The 18,506-nt window shown below is 42.0% G+C and overlaps 1 protein-coding gene across 1 annotated transcript in view; it reads right to left on the reverse strand.

Annotated features, from left to right (window-relative positions):
* LOC146673331 (high affinity immunoglobulin gamma Fc receptor I-like) overlaps positions 1 to 18,506 on the reverse strand; it is a 118,609-nt gene that overhangs the window by 20,076 nt on the left and 80,027 nt on the right. The window contains exon 8 of the mRNA XM_085401903.1: positions 4,236 to 4,322. Within this exon, the coding sequence (XP_085258029.1) occupies positions 4,236 to 4,322 (87 nt within the window). The remainder of the gene's footprint in view (positions 1 to 4,235; positions 4,323 to 18,506) is intronic.

Genomic DNA, 18,506 nt, shown 5'->3' on the forward strand with positions numbered 1-18,506 from the left:
TCACATGTTCATCAGTTTGTAGTTCATCTCTAAACACTTCAGCTCTTTATGTTAAAGCTCTGAGTGTTACACTGCGAATGTTTCCCAGGTGGAGTAACAATAAATGAACACTCGGTAAGGTTAACAAAATAAAATAAATTTATATTAATTATTACCAAAGACTTTTCAAGATGTTCTGTTTTTATTTGACCAGTTTAAATAATAAATTTTTAAAAAGCCATGTCAGCAGCTGCCTGCTGGTTTCAGTGTGACTTACTGTAAAACATCAAAGTAAAATCTCTCTGTCTGAGATGAAGCTTTGCTGCATTATTTAAAGCCGTTGAATAGTTTCTGCTGCTGTGGTTTAATGCTTGTTTTCTTTTCTGCAATGAAAAGATATGTGGGTCGGTTAGCCACGACCAAGTCAGATTTTCCATCAGACATCTCGGTGAAACCCACAGAACCACACGAGGAAAATAAGTGAGAGCAAAGGTTTATTATTCACGCAGAGAAATTAAATAGTTGCTGAGGGAACAAGAACAAGGTGCTTGAATCATACTTAAAATATAAAAAGTGAACCTACTGTGTCCATGAAACACATTAACATATTTATACTGTTTTTCACTGCAGCAAAATACATTTAAAACTTACATAGATAAAATCCTCATATGGTATTTGAAATTTTGAATCACTTTAATCTTAATCCGTGGAAAATCATTATATGGATGTGCTCTGGTCTGAGGTGCTGGGATGAACCAGTTAGAGACCAGCAGGAGGACAGCAGTGGTTGGACTGGTCGACTACTTCAGTAAAGAGTAGATGGCGTCTGGCTCTGGTTTAAAGTCTGAACACAAACAACAACAGGAAAAATGATTACAAGCTTTCTAGTTCTTGGCGACTTTGTTGAAAGATTTAGTCACATTTCTAAATGTCCTGTGATAAACTGGTGTAGCCGACCTCTCACCATTAACAGCTCCAGCTCCCATGTGAAACAGTGAAGCAGTAACAGTGAGCAGTGGTGCAGCACCTGTGTGAAGCGAGGTGCTTCACAGCCGTGTCAGAGTGAGCAACTAACAGGCTCACAACATTTTGAACAAGTATGAGGGTGAAAGTGGGCTCACATGTGGGTTTATTTAGTGTGACGTTTACGTGATATATTTAAAATACTAGATTTAAGTCTTAAGTCACATTGATATTTGATTTGATTAACATTGTAGCCTGTACACTGGTCTAAAATCGGTCTCTTTAGGACATGACTAACGGAGTTAATGAACTGGTGAAAATATAACTTTGATTTATGTAATACTAATTAGAAAGGCTTTTTATTTTTTTGTGTATATTATTAAACAGGATTTATTTTCTATATTTTAATATGAGTGAAATTTCAGGAAATGTTGAGTTCCTGAGTTGTCTGGGTCAATCTTTAAAAGTGTGCCTAATATTAAAGTCAGTATTTGACATTAGAACGTTTTGGCATCTACTTTACATCAAACCCAAAACCCCACCTAGTTTGATCAAAACTGGGGTATCAAGCTTTAGACACAGTACAGAGCAGTTAGAGCGCAGCTAAAAAGACTGTGTGAAGATTAACACATGTATCTAACTTTTGTAAATAGCTGAAGCTTTTCATGGTCTTTGCATTTCTCAACACTTCTGCTGAGAAACAAAAGCTACCCTAACTAGTTGAAGGTGCACGACCACAGAGCTGGCACCTTTTTCAGTGCAAACTGATGCTTCACCACAGGGCAAGTTCTCACGATATGAACACTGTGCTTGGCCAAACCAGAACAGAGAAGTGTCATCAGCTTCAGACTACAGGAAGGAGCTGCTGTGGTTTTACATGCAGAACTTTTTAAGTAGTTAAAAAGATTTATTGTAGTACAGTTGTCTCTGTTTAAACTTCACATTAACATTCACTCTTCTAAGAGATGGTGTGCGCCATTAAGATAGCAGTGTAATTGAATTCTATTCAGTTTACTTTTATATAGCACCAAATCACAACAAGTTGCCTCAGTGAGCTTTATATTCTAAAATAAGGACCCTACAATAATACATAGAAAAAACACAGAAATCAAATGACTTGATTTGACAAACACTTGGTGACAGCGGGAAGGACAAACTCCCTTTTAACAGGAAGAAACCTCCAGCAGAACCAGGCTCAGGGAGGGGCGGGGCCATCTGCTGAGTGGACAGTGTGAGGTGTAGTCTCACCACAGACTGTCTCAGTCTAAAGAAACATCATGGAAAACTTTATCTGTTGTACCAGGTGTGTGTGTGTGTGTGTGTGTGTGTGTGTGTGTGTGTGTGTGTGTGTGTGTGTGTGTGTGTGTGTGTGTGTGTGTGTGTGTGTTTTCAGTAGCTCACTGACTGGTTTGTGACAAAGGTGGAGTCAAAATGATTGAACTGTTTCAAAGATGTGTGTGTGTTCTTGCTCAGAGACTAATTAATTGTCATGATAGTCAGTGTTAACAATGAGATAAGTTGTTATGTCTCAATATTTGTGGAATTTGTTTTACTGTAAATGGTAAATGACCTGTATTTGTATAGCGCTTTACACATTCAGTCATCCACACATTCACACACAGGTGAAGGCAAGCTACATTGTAGCCACAGCTGCCCTGGGGCGCACTGACAGAGGCAAGGCTGCCGGACACTGGCATCACCTCTGACCACCACCAGTAGGCAACGGGTGAAGTGTCTTGCCCAAGGACACAATGACCGAGACTGTCCAAGGGCGTGAACCAGCAAGGCGAACTCCCAACTCTTGAGCCACGATCGCCTCTTGCATTAAAATATCTTATTAAAGTAACCTGTGCATGAACGAAAGTCCTTAACCTACTACTATATTATTTAATGTAAATATGAGGATGGGGATTCTGGGTAGAAAAAAAAAAAGAGACAATAGGAGAAAAATATAAAGGTCAAGGTGTTGGGACCTGCACAAACAATTAACCAGTGAAGAGTTTAGGAGCTTTGGGCAGGTTTCACAGTTTTGAATATGCAGGTTGTTACTGTACGCTTTGTTGTTCAGGAAACCTCAGCGATGATGATCCGTATTTATTGAATATTATTAGTTTATGTTGCAAAGACAAAAATCTCTGATTGTATACAATAGATTCAGTCTAACATATATCAATGTTAGCATTACTAAACCTCATGTCTGCATCTTACACAGCTGAACACCAAATCCTGACTAAAAGGTGATTAGTGGTAATTTTAGCGACAGCTTTTTGCAGTATCTACTTGGGGCTTTGTATCTAATGTCCCCAGAAGCTTACAACCTTCAGTCACTCGCTCTCCTTTAATACCATGTTACACATCTCTCTAAATCCTGTTTGATTTTTGTTTGCATTGTTTTGTTTTGTTATATCAACCTGATAAATATTAGAAAACTGAAGTCTGAAGTTTTTTAAACAGAAGCATTAGATGCTCGTTCATGTATCAACATCTGTAATTCTTGAATTTCTCCACTCAGTAAATTTGTCCTGAACCACCTGCAGGTTATTTAAAATGCTGTCAGACAGACAGACCCACATCACCACAGTCAGCAGACAAAGAAGAGCAGCTGTACCTCTCATCTGTGATCTGGTTTTCTTGTCTTTGATGATGATTCGACCATAACTGATGTCTTCTGTTCTCACTGCTGAGTAGATTACTGCTGGATCACTGTCTGCACAACAAAACACACAAAATGTTGACATCACATAATGAAGCAGTAAAGTCAGTTAATTTTGAGTAAGAATATTTTTTGTAAAACTAATAGTAAAAGCAAACTTTGAATAAAATATAGCTTTAAGTTGATTTAATGTAACTATAAATTATTTCTTTCTAACACCTCTTTCAGAAACACCTGCAGGTGTTTTTTAGTGTTAAAAAGGAAGCCGTACAACAGCAGAGGTGTTAGCTTGTGTTAACCACAGGCAACAAACACAGAGGCCAGCAAGCAAAGAACATCACTCAGTAAGCACAGAGTGAGACTTTAAAGACTTTAAATTTTGGACAAATGAAAAAGATCAAATAAAAAGATAACAAAGGAAATGAAATTATTTCACGGTTCAACATTAGCAAATTAATAAAGTGTTTGTTTTTCTATTACATGGCACTTGTTTTGTACTTCTAATATTTTATTTTCAATGGAATCTCCATGCATAGAATCAAAAGTTCAATCTTCTCTAAAGAGTTTTTAAAAAAAAAAAAAAAAAATACAGTCGTATGAACACAAGCAAATCTTGCAACCACTAAAACACCTAAATTACCTTTGTTTTGTTTGTTTGGCTGTTGTTGATAATGTGATATTTTCACATCACTATATGTGATGTCATCTTCTACAGGTTTGTCTTGAGCTGGTAAAAGTTTAAAATTGTGTTGGATTAAAATTGAAAATTACATTTAAAATGAAAACAAATACGGTAAAGACTCTAAATAAAACAAAAATCTTTCTTAGATTAGTAATATGAAATTAAAATGAAAAGTTATCAAATCACAATAAGTGTAACTAGGAACTAGAATAATAAATAAAATTTAATAAATAAAATAATAATAAATAAAATTCAGAAGTCTGAGTCTCACCTTCAGGTTTCCTGTGAACACATCGTCTCACCAACAGAACCAGTAACACCAGTAGAACCACAACACAGACTGATCCAACAAATGACAACACAGGAAGAAGATAGGAACCAGGAGGAAAGCTGGATGTAGGTGGAGGTGTGGTGGTGTGTTCCCCTAAAATAAAGCAAACACAGTCATTAAGTTGTCGTCACATTGTGAATGTTGAAAGCTGCAGAAACACAGACAGGTGAGTGTGTCACCTGTGACAGTGATCCAGCTGGATGGAGACTCTCCATGACCGCTGATGTCACACTTGTAGAGGCCTTCATCAGACCTGGAAACATGCTGGATGGTCATGTGACCTGTAGGCTGCTTCCTGATGAGGGAGCCATCTTTATAGAAAGCAGCTGGGAGGTTGGAGGGAGTGGTCTTTGTTTTACAGAGCAGAGTGACGTCATCTCCCTCCATCACAGGGAGGACAGGACTCTGCAGGATCACTGATCCACCTCAACACAGAGACAAACTACAGCATTTCATCCATTTACACACAGCTTCATCAACACTAACTCCACACACTCAGCTTACCAGTGACTGTCAGGTTAACCATGTTACTGATGGGACCCTCTCTGGACTCACACCAGTAAACTCCACTGTCATGCTGTTTCGTTATACTGATGGTACAGGAAGAACCAGCTGGTTTTCCCCACCCATCTCCTCCACACTGAGTCCTCTGTCGTCTGCTTGTGTTTCTCCTCAGAGTCCATCCAGCAGAGCTGTCGTCCTCCTCACAGCTCAGAGACACAAAGTCTCCTTCAAAGAACTGAGAGCTGCTGGGACTCACAGTCAGACGAGCTGTGAGGGTTACAATGAAAAACTGATGATCACGTCTTTGAGATCTTTACTGAAAGTTTTAATCCAAATGTGTAAAACCTGTCAGAGTTTATCAGGTTTAAACTGTGACAGAAGAAGGTTACTGACCTTGGTTTGTTGTGCAGCTCAGCAGTGAGATCAGAACTAAAGAGAAATGACACTCAGGTTGATTTGAGGTGAACATAAAGAACAACTCCACACAAAGAGCTTTAACATCTGCGCCTCTATCAGGTGCTTAAACACCACATCAAACAATTTCTGGAGTAATTCTGTTAGTATAATAGTATGCACACACTTTCAACTCTTTGTGCGCCTCATAAAAATTGGTTCATAGTTATAGAACAGTATGTTGTATGTAAAACAAGAGACTATTCAATGTCCACACAGCAACTCTAGCAATAAAAGTCAGATGAAAGTGCTTCTTGATATGAAATGACAGTGTAGATTATTTACAAAATGTTCACTACTTTTAAATAACCCTCTAAACTCATGTGTCCACTGTGCAGCTGTGTTGATATAATGAGTGAATGATTTGATCTTTTCACTGCCTGCTGTGTTTCCTCGACTCCTGAGCAAAGATAAAGAGTCAGTTCAGACCTGCAGTTGGTCCTCGTGGTGTTTGAACTTGAATTCAGCCTGATTTGTTTTTCATGTCTTCTCCTCCATCATCAGTTATCAGGAGAGCAGACAGTCAAAGTACAAGAATTCAAACAAACACAGAGATTCTACTTACAGAGCAGACACAGCACAGATGTTTCCTTCATCGTCCTTCTCACTCATTTGAGCTTTTTTTCATTTCTCTCACTGACACCATGTAAAGCCCGCCCTCTTCCTCTGAGCACCAGCTTTCTATTGGTTCAAACACAGAAGTCGGGACTAGAGTTTTACATACTACAGTAGATTTCTCTGAAACACAATCAATAATTTAAATGTCCTCTGCTCTGTGATCTGTAGTTTGGTTGATGAACAAATCCATGTCCATGTAGTGGACGTCCCCCTCAGTGAGAGAGGCAGATATGAGCTGAAACAGGAATCAAACCAGGGACGCTGCTGTTATGGAGCTGAACTGGAACCATTCAGACACTGAGGCCCTCTGAACACATTTTAATTACAGCTGTGCAGAGACACACTGATGACTGACTGGAACACTATGATTCACATTTTACATTAACACCATCCTCACACATGTTTATATGTGACCACTAGAGGGAGATGTTGGACTTTAAACACTAACATGGAGTTCAATGACGATAGCTTATGTGAGTACAAGAAAATAATTATTAGAATGTAATGTGTTAAATTTGTTTAGATCAGATGAATAGGAAAGGATTTGTCTCTGTTTTTCAGTTTGGCTTAGCTGTAGGCCTGAGAGTGTGTGTAATTGTGTAGAGAGAGAGGAATTTATTGTCTGGTGTCATAAAAGGAGACAGGAAGCTACAGTTGGGGGGGTTGCTGATGATGATGCTTGTACCTTTAATAAAAACTCATAATTGTTATAAATTTAGAAGCAGGAGACTCTCCACCTTAAACGTAAATGTAAGACAATAAGAGGCCAATGGCCCAGTGGATGCAGAGTGGGAGTCTCAGTAATATGTTAACTCTGTTTTCTATGTTGTGTAGAGGAATCTGGTGTAGTTTGGGTGGGGAGATTACTTTTATGACCCCCAGGAAGTCACGTACACAGAGACACACACAGTGCTTTAACTGTTACGACACACCCACACATACATGCACAATCCCTCACATGCACTCACATAGTGTAAATGACCCAGATTATTTATCTTATTGATATTTTTCAAACAGTTAAATCCCTGAATGAATTATACCTTATAATATAGATTAGACTCTTATTTTGAAATTCGGAACGGGCAACTTCCGGGAAGGAAGATCGTACTGCTACTGCTTGCTGCAGAAAAGGTTAATGAGAAGGTTATCGTTTTCCTTATACTTGTTGTTTACATTTCGGACAATTTGTAAATGTATTACTTGATTGTTAATAAGTTTATGAGCGATCTAGCAGGCTGATGCTTGCACCTCTTGTGCCTTTTCTGTGAATTAATTAGCATAACGGAAACGTGGTTATATCAAGTGAATCTTTATTTTGTTTTATGTTATGATTACAGCTCTTACGATGTGTCTATGGTAACTTGTGAATAAATGGGTTGGAATACCCCACCATGGTCCATCCGTAATGATCATTGAGTGCATCGTCTGAATAAAGTCCGGCTGGAATGCTACAGTAAGAGCTGATCCCCTGCATCATCCTGCTGCCACTCTGCACCACGGAACCACGAGGACGAGTCACAGGGCTGTGTTGCTATTCGTCTGGGATTGACAAGACATTTCACGGAGCAACTCAGCGCCATTCTATGGGTCTTCTAGACAGAGACTTTATAATCATCATGCAGCTGGCTTAATGGTTTGATGTGAGTTTGATGTGTGTCAGAAAAGGTATGGAACATTTCATTCTAATTGACAAGGAAAGGACATTCATTCTCATCAGTGGTGGTTAAAGGGAGAGAGAAGGTCGTCAACTACTCTGGACATCTGCTGCATTAAGACACAACGGACATGAAGTAATAACAAGTGAAGTAATTTTGTTTATTGGTATTTACCACCACTACTGTTTATTTATCATTCTTTCTACTGACCCAAAAGTGGGTGAAAGAGGGGGCATTTAGTTTAATGTGTAACTGTACAGTCTTAATGGGGTATTGATTTGTGTTTAGCATAAGAGGTTTACTTTAGCACATCAGTTTGCAACAGCTAGCAGGTTGCATTCATTATTTTATACATTTCTTCTCAATATTGTGTTGGTTATCTGCCTCTATTTCAACTTGGTTTAAAGTGCAAAGATTCTCCTCCCTTCTGTCAATGCAGCCTGTAAGTTATAGTAACCACAAGCAGCTCATTAACTAAAGCCTGCAAATTAGATAAGTAAATAACATAAACATGAAGGAAATGGAGACTCCCTCCTCACAAACAGAACTAGAGCATCAGATAGTCGACCTGCAGAATAAAATCCAAAGGCTTAAGGCATCTCTTGAAGACACATCAGAAACTACGGAAATAGAACCTTTGGAGAAGGAAATTCAACGCAGAGAAGAAACGTTGAACAACTTACAAGAAGGCCTCCGACGCTCCACTCGAACAAAAATCCCAACTCCAAAGGCGCTCGAAATGCAAGAAAAAGGGAAAGAAAGTTCATCTCAACATACGAAAGATGGAAGATTCGAGCCCGAGAGTCAAGAGAGCAGCTCAAGTCAGACATTAGTAAAGGCGAGCTGGCATCTTTGATGGATACTTTGGAGAAAGAGAAAGAAAGTGTGTTAAACACTTACCTTGAAATACGAAGTCACATTACACCTTCTCCAGAATGAATACGTCACGTTGACAGTTGTGAGGCAGTTACAGCCGAAATTATCAAAGTTACCTATGAGAGAATGTCAGACTTCAGTGGCGATTATGATGCAGAACAAGTACATCGCCATCTCAGAGAGCTGCTTAAGAACAGCTACACACGCTCCATCTATGGATCCACTGCATCTAGAGTGACAAAGTCAATCCGTAGTCACAAAAGCACTACTCTAACACTCAAACAGGCGGATGCAGCAGCAGAGCTAGCTGCTAAGGAAGTCGAATTTGAAGGGTTGCTGGAAGAAGAGAGACAAATGGAGAAGATAGAGGAACAGCAGAGAAAAATGGAAGTAGAAAAGCGCAGACTTGAACGCCTTCAAGCAGAAAAGAATTTGAGGGCTGCTCGAGCCAAACTGCAGGTCTACAGCCAGGTAGCCTCGCAGGAAGGCAGTCTCCATTCCTCTAATAGTTCAGTGGGAAATCATCATGTTCCCCCTGCTATCAGCCCTCCAACTCCCACTGTCACAGCATCGCCACCCAACCTAAACATGTCATCCCTTGCCCAAGCCCTACAAGACAGTATGGCTCTAAATAGACTTCCAGTTCCAGAGCCGTCTGTATTTAGTGGGGACCCCATTCAGTTCATTGAGTGGAAAACTTCATTCATGTCACTTATTGACAAAAAGGCCATCTCCTCAGCAGACAAACTTTAATACTTGAGGAAGTATGTAGGCGGCCCAGCTCGTAAAACATTGGAAGGAACTTTCTATAGAAATGACAGCGACGCTTATAAGGATGCGTGGAACAAACTGGATAACAGATATGGCCAAACCTTTATTATACAGAAAGCCTTCAGAGATAAGCTCACAGATTGGCCAAAGAGCCAACCAAGAGATGCAGAAGGATTAAGAGACTTCTCAGATTTCTTAAACACTTGCCAAGATGCAATGACACATGTGAAGAGCCTTTAAATACTGAATGACTGTGAAGAGAATAAGAAGCTAATCCTCAAACTACCAGAGTGGATAGCATCTCACTGGAACAGGAAGGTTACTGAAGCCTTAAAGGGCAATAAGGAATTCCCCAGTTTTAAGGACTTCGCCGCATTTATGGCGACAGAGGCAGAGATCGCTTGCAATCCAATCACCTCAGCTTATGCCCTCCGCAGCTCTGAGTCGAGCACTGCAAAACAAGGCAGCAGTGACCCTAAGAGGAACAAGGCAAGCGTTCTAAACACACAGACTGAGGCTGACACGGAGAGGCTCAAGCCAGTTAAAGGAAAGGAAAGGCCTCCTTGTGCCTTCTGTCAAAATAATCAGCACAGACTACATGGATGTCCCAAGTTTATTGCTAAAACTCTGGAGGAGCGTCGAGATTTTGTCAGAGAACATAAGCTTTGCTATGGCTGCACCAAACCTGGACATAGTGCAAAAGACTGTCGACATCGACACTCATGCAACACGTGCAAGGGTAAACATCCCACTTGTTTACACGATGACAACTATGTAAAGAAGGAAAGGGTCCTGCCACAGGAAACCGCTATCCTGAGCAACGCCGGCCAAACAGAGGCTGCTGCAACTTCAATGTCAGTGATTACTGGACAGCCAACTAACACATCAATGATTGTGCCTGTGTGGGTGTCAAAAAAGGATGCAGGAACTGAGGAACTGGTTTACGCCCTGCTGGACACACAAAGCGACACGACATTTGTTGACCAGGAACTGAGTGATGTACTAAAGGCAGATTCCTGTCCAGTTAAGCTGAAGTTAACTACTATGATCGGACGTGACGCGATTGTAAAGAGCCAAAGAGTCTCAGGGCTTTGTGTTCAGGGTTATCGCTCTTCTTTCCTCATCAACCTTCCTCCTGCTTATACCAAGGATTGCATACCGGTAAACAGAGCCCATATCCCAATAAGCGAGACAGCTAAAGGATGGAATCATCTCTCCAAGGTCATAGAAGAGATTCCACCTCTACAGGACTGTGAGGTTGGTTTATTGATAGGCTATAATTGTGCACGAGCAATGGCACCAAGAGACGTCATAACGGGAGGAGACGATGAGCCTTACGCAATCCGTACCGACTTAGGATGGAGCATAGTTGGTGGTGCGTCGACATACCCCGACACTTCAAGTACGGCGGGACAGTGCTTCCGAGTTGCAGTCAGGGAGCTCCCACCAGTCACCCCGGCAGATGCCATTCGCATTCTAGAGTCTGACTTTAAGGATGCTAAGGAAGACGGCAAACCAGTGTCTCAGGAGGACATCCTGTTCCTGGACAAACTCAAGAACCACATCAAAAGGAACAGTCTAGGTCACTACGAGATGCCGTTACCATTTAAGGAGAGACCTACCTTACCTGACAACAAACAGCTTGCAGTCATGCGTCTGAGGCATCTAAAGAGGAAGCTGTTAAAGGATGAAGGGTACAAAGAACAGTATGTCAAGTTCATGGAGGAGGTCATAGAAAAGGGTGATGCAGATGTAGCCAGATGGACTACTCGCCTTTCTTTTTCTCTCTCTCCTGCGCTCATTCTTTTCGCTGCACAACTAGGTTAATTGGGAACCAACCTGCATATTGATTGCAGGGTGGCGTATAAAGCTAAGCCGGTGTTTTTGTTGGATCATTCCTCCCGTGCATTCAGCGCAAAGCAGCAGTAAATGTTGGCACACTGCGACGGACTGATCAGCAAGAGCAGATCATATGACAGCTACAGCGTGGCAGTTTGTTTTATTCCGACGTTGCGGAGAGAGGTGCTCGTGTTATCCCCACCAGCTGAGAGTAGCTCCGGTCCTGGGGGTTTGACTGCTGTATTCACCTCTTCGTGGCAAATCGCCCAACTCAAATCGGAAGAGTGAAACGTCTTCCCAGCCGCTGTTGTGAGGACTCCTCCTCGGTGGAGCCTGCTGTCTTGTCTCATTCTGTCTTGTTTTAGCTTGTCTTATCTTGTTTTTATTAAGTAGGCTTACCTTTTTCTGGTTCGCCTGGTTTTATTCTATTTTATTCTGGACTGTTGCTCGTACCCACGCTTCTGTGATCGGGCTGAAGCGACCCTCTGCCCGAGTGTCGTGCTGGGACTTTAAATCGCCTTGGTTGCTGGTCTCAGCCGGTGGGGAGCCAGACCGGCTTGCGATTGAGAATAATTACTACCAGCACGAGTGGTAGTTTGACCCGTGGGGTATAAGCCTTCCTGCGTGTGTGTGTGTGTGTGTGATTTCTTTTATTAAAGTTTTTAAAGTGTGTTTTAGTTTTTTGTGATCTGTAGCGAGCCTGACGCTCAGTGTCCTTTTATTCTTTTAACATATTTTTCTGTGTTTTATTTCAGTGAACGGAGGACGTGCCAGTGGCCCTGGGACCTCAGGTGGTGGGTCGTTTTCACACTTTCTTTTGTACAGCACCGGGTGGGCTGCAGTGATTCTTTTTGTGTGATTTTCTTTTGGTTCCACGGCTGCTGGTAAGTCCAAGTTCCATGATTGTTTTATTTTCACTTTAGGACACTGTCAACAATGACGCTACATCTTGATTTTTAATATTTTATTTATTTTTACTATAAATAAAACTGTTTTAATATTGGAGCCAACCTGCCTCAGTGTGCATCCTTGAATCTGTGTGGCCTCCTTTTATCCATTTTTCTTAAATATATTTCCTGGGGGTGAAATTCCCCTAGGTGGCGTTGTCATTTTATTATTTCCTTTTATCTAACCCCGCCGACCACTTGGTCACACAGAGGAGGTCCACGATGATGGGAAAGAGGGCGAAAAATGGTACATACCTCATCACGGTGTATTCCACGACAAGAAGCCAGGCAAACTGCGCATGGTGTTTGACTGCTCTGCCAAGTACCAGGGAACCAGTCTGAATGATCATCTGCTCACTGGTCCTGACCTGATGAACAATCTCAACGGCGTACTCCTTCGCTTCCGGTTACACTCCACTGCATTGATGAACGACATAGAGAAAATGTTTCACCAATTTCATGTGAGGAAGTCGGACCAGGATTACCTGCGCTTCCTTTGGTGGAAGAAAGGAGATCTCGGTGCACAACCCCAAGAATACCGTATGAGGGTGCAGCCTCATCACCTGGTTGTGCGAACTACGGATTGAAGCATTTGGCTACAGAAAATAAAGACCAATTCCCATTAGGCTCTCAGTTCATTCTGAGATTTCTATGTCGACGATGGAGTCACAAGTACAGACAGCTCAGAGAAGGCTATCAAGTTAGCAGAAGAAGCCAGAAGACTTTGTGCCCTGGGTGGTCTTAGGCTCCACAAGTTTGTGTCCAACGACAAAGCTGTCCTGGAAAGCATACCAGCAACTGAACGTGCATCAGACATTAAAGACCTCAACCTTGCCTTTGATAACTTACCTTCGGAGAGAGCGTTGGGTATCCAATGGCACGTCGAATCAGACTGCCTGAAGATCAGCACCAACCTTAAGGAACAGCCTGCAACGCGTTGAGGCATATTGTCCATTGTTGCATCCCTGTACGATCCCTTGGGTCTCATAGCCCCTTTTTTGCTCATTGGAAAGGAAGTGATGCAGCAGATGTGCTGCCATGGAACAGGTTGGGACGACCCTCTAACCAACAAACTTCGTCCACGGTGGGAGAAATGGAAAAACGACCTCAACAACTTGGAGAGGATAAATATACCCTGAAGTTACGCCCCGGCAGATTTCGGAAAGGTTATCAAACGTGAGTTACATCACTTCTCCAACGCAAGCACTACCTGCTATGGACAGTGTTCATATCTGAGGCTTAGCAATGAAGAAGGAGACATCCACTGTGCACTAGTCATGGCCAAATCTCGCGTTGCCCCAACAAAGGTCACCACGATCCCAAGATTAGAGTTGACGGCTGCAGTCATCTCTGTGAAAACCAGCAATGTTTTGAAGGAAGAACTTGGATATGCGGACATTGATGAGCATTTTTGGACTGATTCCAAGGTTGTACTAGGGTACATCAATAACGAGACTCGACGTTTTCACACATTCGTAGCCAACCGTATCCAGAAGATACATCTCTACACGAATCAAAGGCAATGGAGATACGTCCCTACCGACCAGAATCCTGCGGATCGTGCTTCTAGAGGTTGTTTCGTCAATGAGCTAATATTATCGAACTGGTTTACCGGCCCTGCATTTCTATGGGAAAAGGGAGTTGACCTCTCAGCAGAGGTGGCTCCGGAACTATCAGTCGGAGATCCAGAAGTTAAGGAAACACGGACTCTAAACACGGAAACTATAGAAGAAGATTCTCTTACTTATCGGCTGGCAAAGTTCTCGTCCTGGACTCGCGCCATCTGTGCAGTGGCTCGCATTCTTCGAAGGATCAACAAGGATAAGTCAATCGGCCTCTCTACAATGCAGGAAAGAGAAGAAGCCGAGCGCCTCATCATCAAAGATCTGTAGAGACAAACATACTCGGAGGAAGTGCGGCTATTGAAGAAAGGTTGTCAGCTGCCACCTCATAACAAGCTACATCAGCTCAACCCCTTCTTGGACAACAATGGTGTGATTAAGGTGGGAGGTCGACTCCGTGATTCAAACCTTCCTCTCTTAGTCAAACACCCTACCATCATTTCAAAGGAACATTATGTTACTAGGATGATCATAGCATACTGTCATGAAGAAGTCAAGCATCAAGGCAAGGGGATGACTCTCAGTGCAATTAGGACAAGAGGTTACTGGATACCAGGAATTGGTAGGACGGTTGCATCCTATCTTCGTCGATGTGTAGTTTGTTGGAAGCTTCGGAGACGGACAGAAGAACAGAAAATGGCCGATCTCCCTCCAGAGCGAGTAAATCCATCCCCACCCTTTACCTACTGTGGAATGGATTGCTTTGGACCCTTCTATAGCAAGCAAGGACGTAGTGTGCGAAAACGATATGGTCTCCTTTTCACCTGCTTCTCCTCCAGAGCCAGAGTTTTATGATGGATCGCTTCTACAAAACTGTGTTTCACAGACAGAAGAGTGAAGATCTGCAGAGGGACACCAGCCTGGCACATCTCCCCTTCTAGAAGATGCGTGCTTAAATGAAGATGAATAAAGTTTTTTGTGAAAAGGACTACTGAGTCCGGTGCATCTCTGGAGGCCCGAGGAATAAAAAGAACCGGGCTGAAACTGATTTCTTAACACTTATAAGAAATGAACAAAAAGAAAGATCACATTGAGCAATAAACTTACCTTGACTTAAATATTTGTTCGGGTTGCTGTTAGTGACTGATGTTGAGACTTTGTGCATTTGAGAGTACCTAAAGAATTTATTTACAGTAGCTTGCAAAAGTATTCGGCCCCCTTGAACTTTCCCACATTTTGTCACATTACAGCCACAAACATGAATCAATTTTATTGGAATTCCACGTGAAAGACCAACACAAAGTGGTGTACACGTGAGAAGTGAAACGAAAATCATACATGATTCCAAACATTTTTTTACAAATAAATAACTGCAAAGTGGGGTGTGCGGAATTATTCAGCCCCCTTTGGTCTGAGTGCAGTCAGTTGCACATAGACGTTGCCTGATGAGTGCTAATGACTAAATAGAGTGCACCTGTGTGTAATCCAATGTCAGTACAAATACAGCTGCTCTGTGATGACCTCAGAGGTTGTCTAAGAGAATACTGGGAGCAACAACACCATGAAGTCCAAAGAACACACCAGACAGGTCAGGGATAAAGTTATTGAGAAATTTAAAGCAGGCTTAGGCTACAAAAAGATTTCCCAAGCCTTGAACATCCCACGGAGCACTGTTCAAGCGATCATTCAGAAATGGAAGGTGTATGGCACAACTGTAAACCTATCAAGACAAGACCGTCCACCTAAACTCACAGACCGAACAAGGAGAGCGCTGATCAGAAATGCAGCCAAGAGGCCCATGGTGACTCTGGACGAGCTGCAGAGATCTACAGCTCAGGTGGGGGAATCTGTCCATAGGACAACTATTAGTCGTGCACTGCACAAAGTTGGCCTTTATGGAAGAGTGGCAAGAAGAAAGCCATTGTTAACCAGTGTTGGGAATACTATTACTACGTTATTAAGTAACGCGTTACAGTAACTACGTTATTATTGTGGTAATGAGAACGGTAACTAGTTATTATGCCAAAACCAGGAGCGCGTTACTCGTTACTGGGATTTAGATAGGCTCGTTATTCATTACTTCGTGTGGTGGCTATCGCGGAGCTTCAACAGATTCAATAACATTAGCAAGAGGTGGAGGCCAGCAGGTGGATGAAGGAAAAGGGAGGCAAGAGGAGAGACCCGAAGCGGCCGCCGGTCCGAGTGTCAGGTGAACTGAACTCCAGGTAAGAAGTTATGACCTGCAGTCTATCTGGGTCAGATATAAACGTTTAGTTTAGTTGGAGTATATTTTTTTTATGCTGACTTTTTCGTACTGCGTGCTAGCTAGCATGATGGACTTTCTATACAGCTGGGTGGGTGCTATGATGTTACTGATGTTGAACTTTATTTTGTTCATAAGGTTAGTTAGTAGAGTTGAGAACCGTCCCATAAAAAAACGGAATCGTCTCATATTCAGAGAAAATATTACGCATTTCGTATTGAGGTGAAAAGGAACACAGTTTGTCCCGGACTTCAGCTACAATGAAAAAGACACAAAGCTGGAGTTATTGTGCATCTTTACACTGCACAGCTGCCTCTTCTTCTCTCATTCCCTCCCCTCCCTCTCCTGTTTCTACTTCAATCATGAAACTAATCAATGATCAGCTGATCGGCTTTTCTCTCTTGTTTATTTATCGCCCACTTTGCGCCAGAAAGAGGAAACCAGCGGATGTCGCGTTAAACAACAGCAGCACGTTTGATCAGGTGTTGTTAGAATTTATTTAATATTAATTTCTAGTATCAGCTGATGTTTGCTGGAGTCACAGCTGTAAAGCTGCTGGTCATGATATCGATTTGGTTATCTGGTGAGAGGGAAACATGAAGGTGAAACTGAATCATCAGAGCTGAACAGGTGATGGAGAAACAGGTTTACCTTTTAGGTGACATAAATGAGTTGAAGGGAAGTGATGAACTGTTTCTGAGAGACAAATAACAGCAGGATCCTTTTCTAAGTAGCTGACAGCTGGTAACTGTACAGGGGCGGGTCTAGCAAAGTGTTGCCAGGGGTCCATGTAGGGCATTAACAAGGAAAGGGGGCACAAAGAAATACTTTTCTTTCTTATTCTCATTTAAAATGTCTCGCTTTTAACAAATAATTATCTGAATCTTACAACAAACAGTTGATAGATTGATGCATATATACCATCAGAACAGTGCACATCACTGTCACAACAGTGTTTATTTTCATTCAAAAGCTTTATGATTTTTCCTATAGTGGTGGGCCGATCTCTAGTCAAAATGCCCGGGCCGATTTTTTTCACCCAGTCCAACCCTGTATGCAGCTCATCTGCATTCTGGTGTTACCTACATCTTCCTATTCAGAAGGCAGAATTTCCGAGTTCTGAGTACAATCGAAAGCACCACGACTGCAGTTTTTGTGTTGGATGTAAAAAGCAGGCTAGAATCATGGCAGCGGTCAACGACGGTCCAGGCGTGGGATTTCTCTCATGGAAATATGCACATTATTTTTTCCTTTCTATTGGTAGGTGGCACAGTGCACTTGTGGCAAGTAAGCAAGCTAGAAGACTGGCAATCTTGCTGGGTTACGGAAGCAACACATTAACAAGAGAATTCTGAGTATGATTTATATATAACACAGTTATATATACAGTGTCAAAGGAACCTGTCTTTGAGTGAAGATTTAAGGTGACAGGAAATATAAATAAATGCAGCTTGAATCTTTGCTGCAGCTCAGTATTTGACACAGAGTTCATTCACTGCTGTAATAACTAATAATGATTGAAAAGATAACTTTAATATTGGCCATATTATATTTACATCACCAAAGTGAGATGACTTTAGTCTCATGAACAACATTAGGTAATTGTCATTTACTAGCTAATCTTAAAACGACTGTTCAGTACAAAAATGAGGCCCAATAATCATGATTTCACAGTCATGTGGTCTCAGCCTCAGATACTTGTCAAATAAAAGCTCATGTAGAAACAAACAAACAAATGAACAAAAGATTTTCTCCTTCATTTCTGTCAAATAATGCTGTATGAAACATTTCCAGCTGTTAGTGTCTTGGTTGCTAGGCAACCTGGGCAGCATGATGGAGGCTAGACCGTCCCATTTCACAAGCCTACAAGCCTGTCACTTCCGGCCTTAGCGGTCTTTGAGTACGCGGCCCTTGAGGACATTTAAGGCTGCAGACCCTGAATTGGGATACAGCCTATGATTCACATTTTACATTAACAACATCCTCACTCATGGTTTATATATGGCCACTAGAGGGAGATGTTGGACTTTAAATACTAACTAATCAGTCAAGTTAGATGGTCACCACTGCCGTAACATATTTCTGCTGGAGGTTGCTTCCTGTCAAGAGATATATTCTTAAACACTTCTTCAGCTTCGAATCAGAGAGGAGAAACACACAGATTTACTTGCAGCAAGGGCAGCCACAGAGCACTCGCACGGGAGTGAGGGCTCCGGGACCTGCGCCCTGCCACTGCCCTGGTCTTTATTTATATACATCAGTGGGTGTGTTTGTTCATTACATTGGAATGTGGATGTGTGTGTGGGGTCAGAGTGCGACCCCATAAAGACTTCCCTAAACCTGCTGGTCTGGAAGTCCAGCGGTTCATCTAAACAAAAGGCACTTAGACTAAAACAGATATAGCTACGTT

This window comes from Rhamphochromis longiceps, linkage group LG3 (genome assembly GCF_057381845.1).
Source record: "Rhamphochromis longiceps isolate RC_006_pf linkage group LG3, R_longiceps_female_GT1.1, whole genome shotgun sequence".
NCBI lineage: Eukaryota > Metazoa > Chordata > Actinopteri > Cichliformes > Cichlidae > Rhamphochromis > Rhamphochromis longiceps.